The 20,648-nt window shown below is 35.8% G+C and overlaps 1 protein-coding gene across 2 annotated transcripts; it reads left to right on the plus strand.

The window, feature by feature from the left end:
• The first annotated feature begins 1,412 nt into the window (after positions 1-1,412).
• Positions 1,413-18,485, plus strand: LOC133698513 (phototropin-2-like). 2 transcript variants are annotated; one of them, XM_062121458.1, is made up of 24 exons: positions 1,413-1,876; positions 2,510-3,030; positions 3,422-3,604; positions 3,754-3,845; positions 3,958-4,207; positions 4,327-4,543; positions 5,519-5,589; positions 6,261-6,367; positions 6,607-6,656; positions 7,413-7,517; positions 8,146-8,205; positions 8,815-8,904; positions 9,710-9,786; positions 10,429-10,513; positions 11,252-11,332; positions 12,719-12,822; positions 13,421-13,470; positions 14,290-14,396; positions 14,880-15,002; positions 15,611-15,662; positions 16,388-16,500; positions 17,156-17,296; positions 17,433-17,551; positions 17,795-18,485. In XM_062121458.1, the coding sequence occupies exons 2-23, from the start codon at positions 2,540-2,542 to the stop codon at positions 17,547-17,549; spliced, it is 2,766 nt and encodes a 921-aa protein (XP_061977442.1). In that variant the 5' UTR covers positions 1,413-1,876; positions 2,510-2,539; the 3' UTR covers positions 17,550-17,551; positions 17,795-18,485. The 2 variants fall into 2 exon arrangements, with proteins under 2 accessions (XP_061977442.1, XP_061977443.1); XM_062121459.1 differs by lacking the exon at positions 1,413-1,876 and adding an exon at positions 1,929-1,947.
• The last annotated feature ends 2,163 nt before the right edge of the window (positions 18,486-20,648 follow it).

Raw genomic sequence — 20,648 nt, forward strand, 5'->3', positions numbered from 1 at the left:
AATTTTTTTAATTTACAGTTAATTTTTTTTTGAAAACAACAGTATCCTCGCAAAAAATCAATCTAGTGTAAAGTAGATATATCTAGAAAAAAAAAAAAAAACAGAATCATAGAAATTATCGACCAGACACGTAATGGGATATCGATACAGTAATCAAGATTACATTTTGAAGAAATGAGGGGCTGGACTACTAGAAGCACGACACGTTCCTACATTTTTCTTCAGAGGTAACCTTGACAAAGAGGGAGAGGGAGGGGGAGGACAGTGACTGCTTGTCAGATTATCAAACACCATCCGTGGAAGGAGACACGGTCACCACTCAGCTTTGGGTAAAGCCGAGACCCACATATCGGCACGTAGCCACGTGAGTACCAAGGACTTTCGTGGCTGCAACTGATGCCACGACTACTGGACCACCATGCATTTTTTTCCTGCTATCTACAATCGGACCTCACCTGATAGGGACATTCCTAAATATTTTATTTATTTATTTTTCCTGTAAGAAATTTTTGCAAAGAAATGATACAGAGAAATCAGAAATGAATCCATCGTTCCTCTATTAATACTGTGCCACGTCGAAGACTACAGAATCCACAGATAGGTGATGGAAGGTCACAATTGAATGATCTAATTACTACGAGTACGAAAGCTTGATTTAAGTTCATAATTGACACTTGACAGCACAAAAAATACGATTACTTAATTATTTCTTAATTGTTTGCATCGTCTCGTTAATCCTTGCTCATTTCCATAACCAAGGAAGGAGGACTCCATTAATATCTATAGTATTTCAATCAATATAAATGGCATGGATTATATACACGTACGGAGGTAGTTGGCAAAAAATACGTGGGTGTAATCATTTAGGTGGTGGTCTAGTGATAAGAATTTATGATTAAAAGATTTGTTTCTTTTGTGATCTCAAGTTTGATCCCTGTGATACTCATATGATGGCTACTAGAGGCTTACATGGTCGTTAACTTCAGGGTCCTTGGGATTAGTCGAGGTACACGCAAGCTGATCCGGACACCCATGTTAAACTAAAAACAAAAAATATGTGTGTGCGTGTATATATATATATTAAAAATAATTTTTTAAAAATAATTTAATATATTTTTAAATAAAAAATAATTTAAAAAACAACTATTATCATTTTTTTTAATATTTTATAAGTGTTATACATGCCAAAGAAAGAAGTAAAGAATAAAAAATAAAATATAAATAGTAGTTTTTTTAAATATTTTTTTAATTTATTTTTAATATTAATATATTAAAATAATTTTAAAATATTAAAAAAAATTAAAACTCCAGCTAAAACACTCGCGAAACTTATCTCGAAACAACGCCACATCGATAACTTGTGGCTTCATATGAAAACATATCCAGTTTGAACATGGTAATAAATTTTAGCGTTCATCCATTACACGCTCCAAACCTGCAGGGGGAGATGGTGGTTACTTGGACTGTGTACACGGTATATTAACTCACTGCGTGTAGAAGGGGACAAGACAGTTGGGGACATTCCCATTTATGGTGAAAACGGAACGTCATCTGATTTCCACCACATCCACCTGATATTGATTCCATTTGGAAACCAAAACAAGGAAGAAACTATCACTTCATTTACTGCGCACACGCCGTAGTACACTGCTGCAGTGCTGACAGAGATAAAAGGGCCGGCGATTAGCTAGCTAACAGCTTAATTACTAGAATCAAAAGCCCTTATCCTAGCTTCCTGTGGCGTACTGACGTCCAGTTTCTGTGAATTGTTTATTACGGAGCAAGCTGCAAATATGGCTGATTCATTGCCGACAAGAAGGGCTAGCTAGCCACCCGTGAAGTCTAATTCTGTACTGTTGCTGTTGATCTGAATTACGTGAGAACCTTCTCAATGAATTTTCCCCGCGCTCTAAGCTATTCCATGCCTTTCTTTCTTGTTTTCTTAAGGTCCATTTGGCACTATGCTCCCACCTCATTCTCCTTAATTTCCCGCTCAGCTCTTCTGTTCTATCAGTATTAAATGTACTGATAGAGCTGTATAAAATACTGTTTTACGAATACATATGGCTGAATCTTAAGGGATGCTTGTAATAAATACACTGTTTCTTATTCTTTAAGTAGTCGATCAAATCTTTGTATTATATCCAACTAAACTGTACCTTTACAGCATATCTTACTGTTTCCAGTTTCTTGACGTAGTCTTTTGATCTCTGCTGTACCTTTCACTGCCATTTTTAATTAGCAGCATTTTTTCCAGAATTTTGTGATCTTGATTCATGGACAGCACACCGTGAATTCTACAGCACTGTTTGCTTGATGCTTCCTCAAATTAATTGCTTTTAAATTCAGAACTTTCAGCCCGATGTTTTCTGTTGGAAGTTGGAAACTCAATTCTTAGTTCATAGCACTAGCTAGCTAGCTTTCAATTTATTTTGATGGAGCATGTGCCAGGTTACTAACGTGTGTAACATTTTTCTCTGACTTGTCTTTTTCCATAATTTTGGCACAGAGGTGATTTCTAAAGATCAGAAATTTAAATATGGACAAACCAAAGGTGAATTCTTACATGGACGATCAAGCGCAGAGATCAAGAAAAGATGAAGATCAAGGCACCTCATCCGATCATAACAACTCATCTTCTATAGGACAAACCTCCCCCTCCTCTTCAAATAAGATACTAACCGGAGCTAGCATTGCAGAAAGGACTGCAGAATGGGGAATATTTGTGAGGTCAGATGTAGGAGAACGTAGTTTCAAAGCTATAGCAACTAGATCAGAACAGGAGGAGAATGGAGGAAATAGAAGCAAAAAAAACTCATTTATGGTGGAGTCGACGAGGACATCAGAGGAAAGCGAAGCAGGAGGAATCCTTCCGAGGGTATCCCAGGAGCTGAAGAATGCTCTGGCAACATTGCAGCAAACGTTTGTGGTCTCTGATGCCACCAAACCAGACTACCCTATCATGTTTGCAAGCAGTGGTTTTTTTACTATGACAGGCTATTCTTCGAAAGAAGTTATCGGAAGGAACTGGTGAGCTAGCCTTCCACTACTAAACATTTCAGTTAAAAAACTGTTAACCTTTCCTCTTAAAATTCCGGTTAAAGCCTATAGTATTAGTAGGAGGAGGAGGAGGAGTTGTAGGAGGAGGAGGGGGGAACTGGTTTATAAAACATCAATTTTTTTTTATTTTAAAAAAGAATAAATTAGGAAAAAGTATATAAAATAAAATAAATACAAAGCATAGAAACGTTGAGCAGTAGAGGGAAACGGAGGGGAAGGAGCAGGAGACCCGCCTCTAGGACTAGGGCTGTAGCTAGGTATCGTTGATTAAATCGAAGAATTAGTTACTGTGATTTGATTTTTAAAACAAATTAATTGAATAGTCGTCTCGTCTCGTCGTGTGTGTATGTTGCAAATGCAGCCGGTTTCTGCAAGGCGAAGGCACGGACTATAATGAAGTGGCGAAGATACGAGATGCCGTCAAGAATGGGACAAGTTACTGCGGGAGGCTTCTCAACTACAAGAAGAATGGCACTCCTTTCTGGAATCTTCTCACCGTCACCCCTATCAAGGATGATCGTGGCAACACTATCAAATTCATTGGGTACTCTTCATATTTAATCTCTCTCTCTCTCTCTCTCTCTCTCTCTCTCTCTCTCTCTTAATTATCAATAATCTAATTGGATGAATTTGTGTAAAATTGTATAGATTAGCAGTAAAACGTTATCGTCATTTTGGTTTTGGTGAGCGCAGAATGCAGGTGGAGGTCAGCAAATATACGGAAGGTGTTAACGACAAGGCTTTGCGCCCAAATGGATTGCCCAAGTCTTTAATCCGCTACGATGGTATCTGCAGTTGATTGATTTCCCCATTTTTCTGCTTTTTTTTCTTTATTAAAATACAGACGTATATCCATGAAGATTGATTCGTGATTCTTCTGCTTCTTGGACTTGTCAGCTCGTCAGAAGGATAAGGCTTTAGATTCCATGACTGAAGTTGTCCAAACTGTCAAGTACCCCAAATCTCACTCTCGCACTGTGAGCCATGAAACTTCTGGCAACCTCGATTATGTTCTCCCTAAATCCATCGATCTTGACAATGTCACCGCACCTGGTAGACTCACTCCAGTTAATGTCTCTCAATCCCCCACTACCTTTCCTGACGCTGCCAAAAACTCGAGAAAATCATCTCGCATTTCCTTGATGGGGTTAGTCTGGCAGCTCCACCTTCCCGCTGTGTTTGCCTTACAAAGCTTACATCTACATCATTCTCTAAAATTTTAAATAGATATATCACTTGTGCGATATCATCCTTCCTTCTTCTCAGGTTCAAATCTAAGTCTACACATTCTGCAGAAAAGCATGAAGAACCACCAACTATTGAACCTGAGGTTTTGATGACTAAAGACATTGAACGCTCTGACAGCTGGGACCGTGTTGAATGGGAAAGGGATACACGCCAAGGATTTGATTTAGCTACCACATTGGAACGCATTGAAAAGAATTTTGTGATCACAGATCCTAGGCTTCCTGATAACCCCATTGTAAGGCATCTAGTCAGTTTTAAGACTTTCTTCTTACTATCTGTCTCATCATTGTCCAATACATCTTGAATTTCAAAGTCTGTTTTGAGTGCACGAGTAAAGGAATAGGCCACCTAGTCTGCTATCTAAAACCTTCTTGCATTCACGCCAGAACACTGGATTCAAAAGCTTTTTTTCACATCAACTCATAAACTTTTAAATGAGGGGAAGAGGAGGAGCTTGTAACGTAGAAATGGATAACTCTGTCTCGTATATGCTTTCTTACATGTTTGATTGCTACACTAAATTTCATGTGTGAGGATAGAGCACAAAAGGTTTTGTAGAACAGTTATGAATGACAAGAACTCAAAGATTTACATTAGTTAGTTGACTCAAGGTCAATGAAGGCATGGGATTTTGACTATAATTCATCAAAAACAAAAAAAAAGAAGGAAATTTGACTAAAGAACTGAATAGTAGTACAATGTAGTGCTTCCTCCACACCCTGTCCCATATACAAGTCCCTCTGAAACAGCTAGTTAGACTATCTCTGTACATCACAGTCCTCAGTGTTACTGCATACACACCTGTGTCTCTCATGTTGGAAACATTGAATGCGCATAGGATTTCTCATCCAAGTCAGTTACTTGCACTGCTCCAGCTTTGGTCCACAACCTTGATGCACTAATCCAACAAGTAAACTGAACAAGTACAATAGATCATGGGCTTTTTCTGATACATTGCCCTCATGCTCATCCCTCTTTGGAAAACTGACCTACAAACTAGCGGGATTGTGAAATCAATACATGTTTAACATATTTTTTTTTTTGCATTTGAATTGTTATCAACCCTAGTGTGCATTCTTTTCAATCCATGAAATAAAATATATGCTCTGTTCTTTCTCCATGTTAGCATTATACTCCTTGCTAGAAAACTTAATCTGCATATTTGCAGCCTTACACCAGCATGTTATATTAATTCAGCTTTATTGTGCAGATATTTGCTTCTGATAGCTTTCTTGAACTAACAGAATACACTCGAGAAGAAATTTTGGGAAGAAACTGTCGGTATGAAATGCAGTACATTTTCTGTCTTCATTGAGTGTTATCTTCTCTTTTTTGCACGTGCCTCCCACTTAATTTGCCTTCAAGTCGTACTCTATTTTTTACATATAGTACTCATGCCCAACCAGTTCTTCTCATGTCTTTCCCAAATAAACATGATGTTACTTTGTGTTCCTCATTAATCTACCATTTCTTCAGTTTATCTTTCAATTATATGCCTTAAAGAGTACCCATATGTGTTAATATTTTTTGAATTCTTAGGAAATAATACACCATTATAAAACTACAAATTTGCAACTTCTGCTTAAAATTTTGGATATCGATGGTTCAAAGTATTAAAGAGGCAGGGAGAGAGTTAAGAGAACATGTTATTACTTGCAATGTTTTCAAAACACCAGAATTGGCAGGACTTCATTTACAGTTGACTGGTTTATCAGTCAAGAAGAATATCAAGAACAGATCTATGCTGATTCTCATGATTATATCATGCCTATATTTCATAATTTTTTGTGGAAACACTTGCTGCTACAAATTGAACACTGGTGTTTAAAATTTCCTTTCCTATACAAATTACATAAACATAACAGCATCAGTTTAACTCCCTTCTATTCCTTGCACCATGTACTTTGTCAACAATTGACACACTATTCTACTTTGCTTTGTCAATTATACAGGTTTCTTCAAGGACCTGAGACAGATCAAGCAACTGTCTCAAAGGTAAGAGATGCTATAAGAGAACAAAGAGAAATCACTGTTCAGTTGATCAACTATACCAAGAGTGGTAAGTATGTGAATTCAATTTCATGATGTTGCAAATGCACTCCTTTTTTAGCTGAATGTCACAATTTTCTCATTAATCCTTGAATATTAGAGAGAGAATTCATCATCTGTTTGCAAATTTTCTATGATACAATCTTTGGGAGGACACGTTGTTGCCCCTTATTAAAGACATAATATGTAGTCAATTTTTTTTTTATTTTTTAATCACCATGATGAATTTTTATGTTTCATTTCATGCAGGAAAGAAATTCTGGAACTTATTTCACTTGCAGCCTATGCGTGACCAAAAGGTATATGATTGTTATTGTAGACAATTCTTTGAGTTTCTTGGTTGATCTTGGGCTGTAATTCTTGTTGGTCTGTAGTTATTGTGCAGTTGGCTCTCTAAACTAAACTGGTTAATCATGTTGGTGTCTTGGCCCTTGGCCTAATCTTGTCCTTTTCCCTTCTTTCTTCCAGTTCTGAGACTTGCACCAACACTCCTCACTTGCAACCATTTATCCTTTCCTGAGGTTGTCATGTGAACCGACAATCCTCTTACTGCAGACTGTGCTCGTGTTCTCACCGTCCCCAGCCTTTTTTTTTATTCATGCACGATCCCTGTAACATACCATGTACCTCAATCATACTTTTTTTTTGAGGTAATGATAATTTTACCGAGGAAAATCCATCTGAATGGGTTCTCTTAATCAATCTAGAACATTTGATCAGTGGACGTCCACACTTACCAGATAGATGCCCTTGGTGAATCAAGATCTCTCTTTCCTTTTTCTTCACCAATAGTCTTAGGCTATAACGTTGTAGGGTTTTTATTTAGAATTTTGCTTCTCTCTCTCTCTCTCTCTCCCTCTCTCTCTCTATTGTTGGGTTGATTCCACTCTAAAATGGTTAACCACTTTGTCATTATACAGTTGTCTCTTATCTCGTTCTTTCTCCTGCCTCCTTCACGTGGGACTTAATCCAACAATAATTACCCTCATTTTCAAGCAGTTATGTTGGGATCTTGTGGTCTGATTTGTAGCTATGAGTCCCCTGTTTTTATGTAGGGTGAACTTCAATACTTCATTGGTGTTCAACTGGATGGAAGTGATCATGTGGAACCACTGCAAAACCGCCTGTCAGAGGCAACAGAACTACAAAGTGCTAAGTTGGTATGTGGTTCCTTCTGTCGCTTTTCCTTTGTCGGTAGACATCATGGTTCATACTTCATAGTGTCCACTCATTTTAGATAAGCTAAAAAATTGAACTAGTTTGCTGAAATCAGGATTTGTAATTAGTGATTTGGATAAATTGACCGGACACAGAAATAAGAGTCCCCATATTATACTATTTGTTGAGATGTAATTAGGACACCCAGAATTGCGTTAAACTGTGCCTTTGGATTACTTCTAGATATTCACTAGTTTCCTCTATGTTCTCTTCACAGTTAAGAGTATGCTGTTTCACTTGTCTCCTCTTCTATTCTCTAATGACAATTGAAACCACCCTCCTCACACCCTTTATCATTTTATAAACAACTAATGTTTTGATTTGCCATTTTATACTCTATCTAGCCTCAGCGACAAGAAAATCATAAGGAGTTAGAAGCTAACCAAATTATTGTATATTTGTTGCATAAAACTATGAATTTGAAGAACTGTTGCGTGAAAATGTGAAATTGGGTTAGCTCTCAAACATGTTAGAAAAAACATTTTATAGTGGATCTAATGCTCGTAGAAATCTGCCATGTCCATTAACACCCACAAGCTTTTAATTCTTTTACATGTGCTTCTTTATCAGGTTAAAGCTACTGCAGAAAATGTGGATGAAGCTGTTCGAGAACTTCCTGATGCCAACTTGGTAAGGTACTCTTTCCTCTTCAGGTAGCTGATGTCATTTACCTTCATCCAAATGATTATCTGCCTCTTTCTTTGAGCTTTCTGTGTTTTAAATTCTCAATAGCACATGGATGAATTGCGAGGATGATGATATGCAGTGTAACAAATTGCTTGGTTACTGAAATTGATGACTGATAATCTCTAAATTTTTTAAACAAATAAAACGAGATGGACTATGTTCACTGCTTCAGAATATTATGAAATCCATAATTTAATGTGTTGGGAATCACTAGAATAAAAAACTACAGAAATCTTAATTTATGCTCAAATTACAGAAATTCCTTAAGTTCATGGGTTTATAAATGAACATCTTAATATGTATAATTTTAGAGTCTTAGTACACAAATTGGGCTGATTTAGATACTACATTTTGCAATGCTATTAGAAAGTCAGCTCATTTAAATGGTGTGTGATGTATAGGCAGGCATAGTTTTTCTACAGTTAATTTATTCTCTGACTTCCATTTTCATGCTACCTAAACTTTTTATGTCTTCTCTGAAAAGTCATTTACTTTTTGAGAAATTGTAGTTATGTCATTGTTCATGCCATTATGTCCTATAATATTTTCCAGAGACCTGAAGATTTGTGGGCAATTCATTCTCAACCTGTCTTTCCACGGCCTCACAAAAAGAATAGTCCATCTTGGACTGCAATTCAGAAGGTGCTGATCAATCAACTTAACCTACCATTTTCATACTGCAATGATATTCAATTCTACATATTGCACAGTGTGCATCAATTTGTTTGGGTTAAACCTACATCTAAAGTGAAACTCTGTAATTCATGCAGTGACACAACATGATCAGTTTTGTGTTAATGCCTGATATTACAACTACTTTTTTTCATGTTAATTAATGTCCCTGCTTTCTTTTTGGAAAAATGAAATGGGGAAGTGATAAGTTGCAGGATTCAGGTGCAATAAAGGCTAAAGAAAGATTGTGTGCTGGTAGCGTGGTACTATCTGATGTCTAGGACCAAGCAGTAGAGATACTATCACGTGCTTTAGTTCATTTAATTATGAACTTGATTTCATTTACTTAAGTGGAGGAATGAATTAATAAATTGCTCTAAGTGGACTTTACTACAAAGCAGCAGAAGTAGTAATAATGATAAGGATTCCAGCTTCTAGATGTAAAATAATCCATGCTAGCCAACTTGCTTAGGCTCTATTTTCTTTTTGGAGTCAGATAGAGAAGAGTTATGCTCATAAATCATGAAAGACATCTATAAGTCTTCCTTTTGATTCTGTATTATTTAGATGGATTATATTGATTGCTTTGTTGGCATTCATTATTCATTGTGTGATGAATGCATGTTGAATTGAACAGATTTTGCACTTCATATTTGGTTTGTAAGAGATTCATATATTTCTTTACTGCTCTGAAATCAGAAGCAGTTTATTTATTGTTTGTCTCTTTATTGACTTCTCATGTTTTTCATATTAAAACCCATCCATTTGGTATCAGATCACTTCCCGTGGAGAAAAGATTGGTCTACATCATTTCAAGCCCATAAAACCCTTGGGCTGTGGTGATACTGGCAGGTATTGACTTCTCTTTTTTAGGTTTTTGGTTGAAATAGGTGCATTGTGCATGGATCTGTGTCGTGATTTATGACTTTCATTCTATTTCCAACTTCAATTGTTTTTATTTTTCCCCTTTTCTGTTATTATTCGCATAGGTAATGTTGGTTTTTCTTGGAATCATGATGGTACCTTGGAAAGCTGTATTTGTTTTGATTAATGTTGCTATTGCTTGGAATCGTGATTGTACCTTGGAAAGCTGTATTTGGTTTGATTAATTTTCTAGTCTCTGCTGTAAAAATTCAAGCGAGGAAGGATTGTCAAAACTAATGAACGAGGCAACTCGTAGTTGGTAAACTTGATAACTGTTATTAATTTAGGTCGATAGGTTGTCATGAGAGGTTCTTTTTTTCATTTATAATTTTAGTTATTTTTTATTTTCATCAAATTTTAGTGTGTATATGTAGACTGGCAATAAGTAGTGGAAGAAAGTATCTTGACAGTTTTTTTCTTTATTTTTGACCACACCAATGACAGTTCTGTGCCTTTTGTTGTGCTGGCTTTCTGTTGATTGTTTTGGCTTGAACTGTGACTGGCTCATTGCTGTTCACATGTCCATAGAGATTTCCTATGTTTACGTTAAACCATTTTTATGTATTTCAGTGTGCATTTAGTGGAACTGCAAGGTGCAGGGGAGCTGTATGCTATGAAGGCAATGGAAAAATCTATAATGCTGAACCGTAACAAGGTGTGAAGAACCAGAAATTATTTCTGAGATACCTAGCAACTTTTATCATTTTATTGAATATCTTATGTGATAGCACATGACTTGTGTTGTTGATATATGATTCCTGAAACTGGCTTAAGCTTTTCTTTTATATCTTTTTGCTGTTGTTTCTGAAATGTTCCATATTTAAACATTTTCACTGTATGAAAAGTACTTTGAGAACATACAATTTTCTTGTCCAATCACCTTTTTGTCCTAAGTGCAAGGGTCTCTATATCATTTGTGGTACAATATTGATGCCCCTTCAGTTGTGGTTTTGTTCCATGTTCAAGTGATAGAAAATTTTTCGTTGTTTATAAGATATACAAAAGGGAATTCTTTATGCGGGGAACATATAAATTTATTAATGTGAAAATATATGCATACACTTGGAGAGTGGTCAGAGCTGAACAATCACATATACTTTTGGCTAAGAATGAAAGCTACATGATGCTCTTGACACTTATTTTCTTATCCTTTGAAGGTTGAAAATTTAGAACCACGAAGATGGCACTCTCTAATAAAAATTTCAAATATTAACTTGGATACACAGAAAGCAAGCAAGCCTACGTGCACGCTTCAAAACCTACCATGATTTAATTACCATAATATCCCAGAATGTTATGGAAACTGCAACATCATAGATCTTCTCTGCCAAAAACAACTCATGTTTGATAACGTAAAGGTATATTCTCATCACTTATTATGATTACTTTACAGGTTCATCGAGCATGCATTGAGAGGGAAATCATTTCGCACTTGGATCATCCTTTTCTTCCAACACTATATTCTTCTTTTCAGGTATTCTCGTTTGAGATACTCTTTACTTTTTTTCCCTACATTCAGAAATTTTAACATGCAAGTTTCCAAATTCCTATTTTCATATTTATGAATTGTTTTTGTAATTGATGAATGGATGCTTAAGTTGTCTACTCCTGCAAATTGTGCTACTAGTTAACTATTTCTGTTGCCTAAATGGTAGAAGAGTATTGTTTTGGCTGAAATGCCGGAAGTTTCAAGGGCACTTTAATTTTGGTTGCTTTCCCCCCATCATTTCATTCAACATGTTTGCTCACTTCCTAGTAAAAGAAAAACATCTTACCACTGGGAAATACTTGGGGCCATCATCCATTGAGGTGTCATATTTGATGAAATTTTATACTTGCTTCCTGCTTCTGGTTCTGCAGTTACTCAAAGAGCCAACAAAGGGTTTGGAGAAAACAACAATAGGTTGACTTAGTGGTCCTTAATTTAGTTAAATTATAGTCCACGTTGTTGGTGGTTGTAAAGTTTGGCAAGTGTTACATAGAAAATGGCCATACTTTCGCAACACCTGCTCCCCCAGGCAGTGTTTTAACAACCCTTAATGTTTAAGTTTCCATTACATTGCAACTAGTGTAGATTTTCCCACCCGTAATGGCCAAAACAGAGGTTATGTCATGGTAATGGATGTTGAATAAAATCCTTTGTGGTCTTTTTTTCTTAAGGGTAAATTGGATAACAGCTTTAAGTTATTGTAAAATTACACAAACCACCCAAAAGTATAAAAATATGATTGAAACCCCCTCTATATTTAAGCAAATATTACAAAACCCCTTACTAATTTTAAAATCACCCATTAGTATGGGTAATCTGGGTACTAAAAGGGTTTCCATTATATCTTTAAACTTTTGGGTTATTTATCTAGTTTGGGCACAAAAGGGGTCATTGTAATTTACCCTTCTTTTAATTAATGTTGAACACACAGGTCTACAATTTTTCACCCTTGCAAGTATTGTGTTTGTGTAAATTAATTTTTATTTTGTTTTTAATGATTCACACCTATGAAGCTTGAAACTGCACCATCACCATGTCCACAATTTAGAACCATGGAATGACTCCAACAAATAGCTTAAAATTTTTGGTTGGACGCTCTCACATGTAAATACTTAAATGTGCAGTGTGCACACGTCAATTAGTGCATTTTTGGAGAAGTTTGTATGAAAAAAATTGGTTGAATGCATATTCTAAATTTGTATTAAAATGAATTTGTGTGGTTTCTTTTGTGTTTCTTCTTCATTTATATGGATCATCACATAATCCTAGTTCAACCGCTACTGCCCTTGCTGAAAATTTCAATATTTGTTGCTTAAATTTACTGAGTTATTGTGTACTGTGAAATACACTGATATGTCTTTATTTTGTCAGACTTCTACACACGTTTGTCTGATAACAGACTTTTTTCCTGGTGGAGAGTTATTTGCATTGCTTGACAAGCAACCCATGAAATTATTCAATGAGGAATCTGCAAGGTACTCCTGGTTCTCCATTTAATGTCTTAAAATGCCAATACCATTTCTACTTTTACCATTTCCAATTGTAGGATTCACAATTTTGAAACCAAAACTGTTTCTTGTGGTACAATTTCTTTGCACTAAGGGCTCGTTTGGGAACGCGGCTGCGTTCCCAAAAAATTTGAATTTTTTTTTTTTGCTAAAATTTAATATGGTTTGTATGTTTTGGATCGTTTTGATGTGCTGATGTCAAAAATGATTTTTTAAAAATGAAAAAACATCATTGGCATGTATTTTAGCACGAAAAGTTATTTGAAAAGCACCCGCAACCACACTGCCAAACACGCTCTAAATGTAAGTTATAATAAGAATTTGGATGTGGTTAATGAACCTAAAGGTGCAGGATTTTCTTTTGCTTTACCCACAAGCTGATTTTTAGCCTTAGATTTTCCTTATTATTGAGCTCTCTTACCAAACAAATACTCATGTCATAGAATTTTGAAACAACCGTCCCCCAAACCATATTGACCTGGCCAATATCAGCTGCTGCCTTCTGCATCACAACCTCTTATATTAACGAGCTTCTAGTTAATTGTCAACTGTTATTACTCTCCAGGTTCTATGCTGCAGAGGTTGTGATTGGCTTGGAATATCTTCATTGTTTAGGTACTTTGTGAACAGAAAGTGTATGCCTTACTCTCTGTGCTTTGGTTTAAGTTTATTATCTTTTAGTTGTTTCTTCAAGTCATAAATCGAAAGAACACCATTAAGATGAATGCATGCAAGTGCTGTTCAGAATTCCAAGACTATTGTTAGACATCTTAGGAGCATGCTATCAGCCTAACTCTTGTTTGATTGGAGCTCAGTATTTTGTGTTACCATCAATGCCAGAAAAAAATGATTAGAACTCATTTTAAAATTTTGTTTCTTGATGTTGTCATGATTTAAGTATGCCAAACTACAAGGGAATGAATGCAAGGGTATTCATACCTGATGCTTCTGAACATTTTGTATAAATGCTATGATGTGATACAAATCTTTGTTTGTCTTTACCTTTCCCATTTCTCCCAAAATAAACTTGAAATGATGTTTGATGTTGTATTATGTGCTAATGGGTGCAAGTGCCTTGGATGGGATTTCACAATCAAATATGCCATTGAGTTCATAAGGATGGTTAAACTAAGAAATACATTATCTGCATTTACAGACAATATATGTGGTTTCTATCTAAGTTTATTTAAATAGATAATTTGAATGGCATTATGTCATGCTTCTATGCCAATATAGTATTTATTTTGGGAAACCATCTTAGTAGATACCCTAAATTTCAAGGTTGGCCTATCAACCAGAAAAGCTTAATCATCTCGTAGATACAACAGAATAAGGTTCTCTAATGATAATTATATATATATTTTGCTTTGATTGTATGGAATTTTTTATTTCTGGTTCTTATTTTAACTTTGTTTTTTTTATGACATTGTACAGGAATAGTTTATCGGGACCTGAAGCCTGAAAATATTCTACTTCAGAAGGATGGACATATTGTCTTGAGTGACTTTGATTTGTCATTCTTGACATCCTGCAAACCACAAGTATAACATTGTCTTCCTGTTAAAAAAATCATATGTTTCGTTTCTTACATATTTGTTTTCATTTTGGCTTCCTACCTATGGACCACTGTTATTCATTAAACCAACTACATCCTATCTTCTTATAAATGTTTGAATGGTGGGAGGGCCATCTTCCCCTTCTTCATACTTTTTCCAATTTTTCTAATCTTTGTTTTTGGAAGTTATTTAAGTCTTCATTTATTGTTACGTTAATCGAATATGTCTTTTCTGCTATGTATTTGACACTCTTCTTCTTACACTTTTACTATTTCACAATACAATTTTGTAACTCAACACGATTCAATTCTTGCACCAAAAAAAATCATGAAACGTTTATATCGTTTACTTTTTCAGATTTTTTTTTCTCTTTAACCATGCATGGGAATCAGAAGTTTACAGATTTCTAAAACTGTATTTTGGGAATCAAGACTCATTTTACATGTTCAATTCAAATGTGCTATGCAGATTATAAAGCATGCACCACCTAATAAAAGAAGAAGATCAAGGAGTCAACCACCACCAACATTTGTCGCAGAACCAATAACGCAATCAAATTCTTTTGTTGGAACTGAAGAATATATTGCTCCTGTATGGTGAATTTAACATTTTCTGAACTCTTATACAATTGTTTACTTGAAATAATCTAATGTGTGTACTACCAAGGAAGTTATGTTCCACAAGGTTCTAGAAAGACTGGAAGTTTTTCAGAGCAATTTTCCTGGATTGAGTCTGCCGTTGAGTTGTTTAATGTCCATTTATGGTGGGTTTAAAACAACCATTTGGAGGGGTCAAGTGTTTCTAATTGGCTGCCAAGCTTTTAGATTTCCCTAAAGAATTTTATGTTCATGTCTCTTTCCTAAAGAATTACAGTGTTAATAACAACATTCTTCAAAAGATACAGTATTTTTTGAAGAATGTTGTTATTAACACTGTAATTGCTATTTTTCTTTCTTCGGGAATTCAGATCTGCACTCAAATTTTTACCATATTCTAAGATTGAATGTTTTGCTTTAGCAAAGAAATATGCATGCATGTATTCATTTTTTTCTCAACACAACTTGAAACAAGCTTGCATGTGCTCGTTCATCTAGCGTCAATCAATCAAACAACATGTTTATTACATAACTAGGAATTATGTCTACCATTTCGTTGCATTTTTATTCATATAAGAGTTCTTATGAGTTTCTTGACTTCAGGAAATAATCACTGGCATGGGCCACAGCAGTGCGATTGACTGGTGGGCTCTTGGTAAGCATATCGTGCACACATGACACACAAATGTTATATGTATCCCATTTTCTTCACTACTCGTTTAATTGGGTTCATTGGGCCACTGTTTCTTTCCTTATATATTATTTGCCATTTTCTTGCAAATATAAGCATCTGAAGCTGCCAGTTTTATGTAACATAACTTGTCCTTGATTGATGGCATCATAATGTTTTTTTCTTCACAGATTTCACATGTTCATATTATTCAAGGCTCTTTAAGTATACCTGGCAGTTTGATGATGATGTCCTCTTTACTGTGATTGTAACTGTTTGCAATCGTGCATACCTGATAGGCTAAATGGCATGCTACTAATTGCATTCCCTTTTAGATATAATACTTGTTATGAAGAAGCAAAGTTGTGAGTGCTGTCATCTTCTTGATGGGACCGCTCAATGACTGCTCAAGAGCTTTGGCTCCTACAGTCATTGTCATGCTGCATTGCAATTTCTATAACTAAGTCACGTATGATGTTACATTTTTGGTGGTTGAAACAAATAGCTAGCAAGCTGCATGTTCTGTCACTGGATGATTTATGCAGCGTGAGAAAATTTGCCTTGGTTTTTTGGCCTGCAGTAAAAGATATATTAATTGCATTCTGAAGATAAGTGCTGATTGTGCTTAATTTGCCTCTTTGAATATCATGCATTATTTGACTTGTCTCTTTTCTCATGATTTTTTTTTGTTTATTTAATTTGGAATTCAGGTATTTTGTTGTATGAGATGCTATATGGTCGTACACCTTTCAGGGGAAAGAACAGGCAAAAGACATTTGCCAACATTTTGCAGAAAGATCTCACCTTTCCAAGTAGCATCCCTGTAAGATCTTTAACTTGCAATATGTTATCATAATTGTGTAAGATAGCACTAATTTTGCTATTTAGTTCTTGAGATTTTGTCGACTTTTTAATAGTGCTCTTCTTAAATATTGCCAACGTTGGTGCCACCAGGAACTTCTGTTTCCTAGGAAGCAGTAATCATCGGGAATTTTTACACTTGGATCTGAAATGTCTTTCTAAGAATGGAAAGAATTAGCCTTTTGCTCTTGGATTTTGTTTCTTCTTTTTTCCTTTTCTGTCCTAACCTAATTACTTTTTTCCTCTTAATTGGTGCTTCTCGTGTCCTATAAAAGAAGTCCATATTTGAGATTTTGGTTATCCCACAATTTGAAAAAGAAACAAGTACTCCTGTTCTAACACCCTATGATGATGGTTTCTTTTTTTGGGTGACATCTAATAACTTAATTTGTTGCATGTACTAGTTTACTTTCTGAGACACAATAAGCGGAGGTCTTGGAACATTGAATCATTACTCTAAAAGGGAACGCTAGGTCAGGGATGATTGGAGTAAAATTTGAAATTAGATCTCTCTCTCCTTTATGACTAATATCGAAGCATAAATGCAGGTGGGTTTGTCTATGTCATTATTAATCTTAAACCTTCTGGACTAATACTGACCTATCTTGATTTCCCAGGTTAGTCTTTCTGGCAGACAATTGATTAATGCGTTGTTGAACAGAGACCCTTCCATCCGATTAGGATCAAAAGCTGGTGCTAATGAAATCAAACAACATCCATTTTTCCGTGGAATTAATTGGCCTCTCATACGCTGCATGGTAGTGCTCCCATCTATGTTTGAGGAATAATTCTTTCCTGGTGTTCTCATTGCCCAAACAGTGTTCGCTTTTGGTTCTTGGAAAATGCGATATTGATTAAGCATGACTAAATTTCTTGAATGCTGTATGTGTGCAGAACCCACCGCGCCTGGATGCGCCTCTGCAATTAATTGGAAAAGATCCGAAGGCCAAGGATGTTACGTGGGAAGATGATGGCGTGCTTGTACAGTCTATGGACATGGATATTTTTTAAAGGTTGAAACAAACTATTGTTTTATCAATTCAGAGAAGCAGTAATTCTCTCTGCTGCTAATTCATGGCCATCAAATGCATATATCTGTCCACACATTGAAATGCCTTTGTCCAGTTCATTCAGTTTCCAAAATTGCGTTCTTATGTATGTATGTATGCATGTGGACACACACACACACATGCTTTACTGGAACGTTTATTCAACCCAGTTACATCATGGCTGGTGACGTTTGTGCCTGCGTGCAGGTTTCCGTTGCCGGCTCCCGTTGGATTGCTTCTGCTCCGCTGCGCATTAATCTAAAACTCTCACAAAAATTGACTATATAGTAGGAATTGATATATAGTTTTTTATTTTATTTTCTCTGAATTTCTATGTCCCTACAGTTCACTTGAACTGGGCTGCTTCCCTTACAACCCCCACCATCGAAATCATACCCAGATGATTAAATTAATGCAAATGAAAGTACAACGAAGTACGGCTAAAAGTTAATAATCTATGGAGGTCCTGCAAAGTGGGCAGGTAAAATGATCACGCTGTATCCATTTGTCAATGCAATCCGTATGGAAGACGTGCATACACCTTGAGAGCTGGCTCACCGCATCTTCTTTCTCCAATTCCACAAGGCAGATGGAACAGGACACATCCTTCTTCTGCACCTTCTCAAACCTGCAGGCCACTAGAAGCCGCCGCTGCTGAGACCTCCGACGGCTGCAACAGTACTCGACATTCTCAACTGGCTCAAGCCTGCTACTGCTACTAGTGAGTAGTACTATGATACCATATAGAGTCTGTTTAATTTGACGGAGCGGGATAAGAATGCACGTGTAAAATATAATCGTCGCCATGCATATACCTGAAGACTGGTGAGAACACATCAGTACTGAAAACATATCGTTGCCCCTGGCTAGATAACTCGACGGCTGCTCTTTTTTCTCCTCCTCTTGATTGATTGACTTTGTGTATGTGTTGCTGATTATCAGAGTCTATATCTGCAGGGAAGAGATCCATTCAGTATATATAGGCAGAACAACCGGCTGCGAGAGAGAGAGAGAGAGAGAGAGAGAGAGTCAATGGTGATAATTTATTTAGAATGAAGACTCTTAACTTCCGGAAGTTGGAGAGTGTCGATTCTTCTATTTGTTTATTAATTAACATTGATAATTGGCAAGGAGAAAGGAAAATAAATTAAAAGTCCACACGTCATCACATGCATACAGTGTACATTAGATTGCATAAGTGAGTGTGTCGCAACTTAATGTCCTGAATACGGCGGGGTTGATGGGCCGGCGCCGACCCCACATTCTGCCTGGTCTTCAATTATTTAACGCCACTACACTTCTCGTGATTTTAATTAATTAATTATTATTATTATAACCTTCTCTCTTGGCTGCATGTTAACAAATAACCCTTCCATGAATATAAAATTGATATTTTTCAAATCATTTCATTTTACATGGTGATGGTAATAATTATTGTTTTTTAAAATAATATTTTAGTTTTATTTTTTATATTAATATACTTAAAAATTTTAAAAACTAATTTGAAATAAAAAATTTAAAAATAATTTTTAACAACAAAAACAACTCATCGTGACTCTCCCAAGACTTGGTTCTTATCTTAGAAATGATATTTTATAGCTGATAAAAGCTGTGCCAAACCCAAAATGCTCCGTAATAGGCTCCTTGACTCTTACTATTTATTTTGTTTCTATTTATATAAAAGTCAGACTCACAAGATTAAGTAACATACATCAATGTAATTTTATTTTTTTTTAAGAAAAAAACGAAGAAGTCAATGTAGAAGAACATGCAAAATGGTTTTTTTTATTTACTAACGTGGATGTCCAGGTTAATTTACACGCATCTCGACTAATCCTATAAGTTTTGAAGTTAACGATCATGTAAGTATTTAATGACTATTATATTAACAATTACATGACTCAACCTGTAACAACTACATGACTCAACCTAAAATCACATGAGAAGGTGGTATCCTTAATTCTTAGAAACATTGCTATTCGAAATCAAATTCAATTTTTTAAATAATGTTCGTTGAGTTTTTATTTTTTATTTTGAATAAGAGTTTCGTGAGTCAATAGATGGACTCAATCCAATCAGCATTATAATATGGATTTTTTTATTTTGTTGGGAGTCTATAACATGGAAAGGGGAGATGGCCGAAGCCGAAGGACCTGTTTGACGTGAAGCGGATAGAAAAAGATAAACAAGGCCGACCAAATCTCTTACAAGATTTTATAAGAATTAAGAATTTGGCCGATGAAATAAGGTGGCAGATGCATCAGACTGCTCATTATTACAATTAAAAACAAGCATTTTCCTCCTCCAATTCCCTAATCTCTTCTATTATAACCCACAAGTCCAAAGTTAAAGGATTATAACTTCTGATTAAATCAAGATTTTAACCCAGTTTTATAACAAACTTGTGATTTTAAAGTCCAAATTTCATCCTCACCTGCAGGCTCTGCAACTCTATGCTTCTTCTGTGTATGCATAAATCACTCTTGTATCCAACACATTCCCATTTTAGAGTCTTGCAGCTCCAGCCTTTGGTGCATGTACAGCCCTCGGGACCCATCTTCTCTGCAACTCCATGCTTTCGTCTATTCAAACTTTTTTTTTTTTTTTTATCATAGCACTTGCAAGTTCTGTTGGGTTTGCTGCAATCCACCCCCAAAGGAAAACACACTAACAATTAGAAGTCTTGCAAGATGATCTTTTGCATGTACAGCCCTCAGGATCCGCTCCATTATACTCATGTCTTTTCTCCTTGCCTCTGCAGAGTAACGAGTTAAGAGGTATAGGAATAGGTATCGTCTTTCGCATGTACAGACTCATTTGGTTAATTTCTCGACTTCGTCGTTCAACAAATTTATATCATGAATCCATACCACATGGTCAAAAATTATGGCTTACAACAAGTTCATGAACTAATATTACCCACCCCAAAGTACAAGCCAGCATTAATCACAAATTCATAATGCCTTGAATATCTTTCACGTTACAAATGCAATATATTGCAATGCATATTGTTTGAAGATGGTAATTCTACATGTAGCATTCCACAAAGCAGAGTTTGAAA

Source organism: Populus nigra, chromosome 7, assembly GCF_951802175.1.
Source record: "Populus nigra chromosome 7, ddPopNigr1.1, whole genome shotgun sequence".
Classification (NCBI taxonomy): Eukaryota; Viridiplantae; Streptophyta; class Magnoliopsida; order Malpighiales; family Salicaceae; genus Populus; species Populus nigra.

What these genes read in the sequence shown, in the direction of transcription:
- LOC133698513 (XM_062121458.1), top strand. Translation starts at nt 2,540, where the DNA reads ATGGACAAACCAAAGGTGAATTCTTACATGGACGATCAAGCGCAGAGA. An exon ending in AACTTCCTGATGCCAACTTG is followed by an intron (nt 8,206 to 8,814) that starts GTAAGGTACTCT and finishes AATATTTTCCAG; the next exon opens with AGACCTGAAGATTTGTGGGC. An exon ending in TAATGCTGAACCGTAACAAG is followed by an intron (nt 10,514 to 11,251) that starts GTGTGAAGAACC and finishes ATTACTTTACAG; the next exon opens with GTTCATCGAGCATGCATTGA.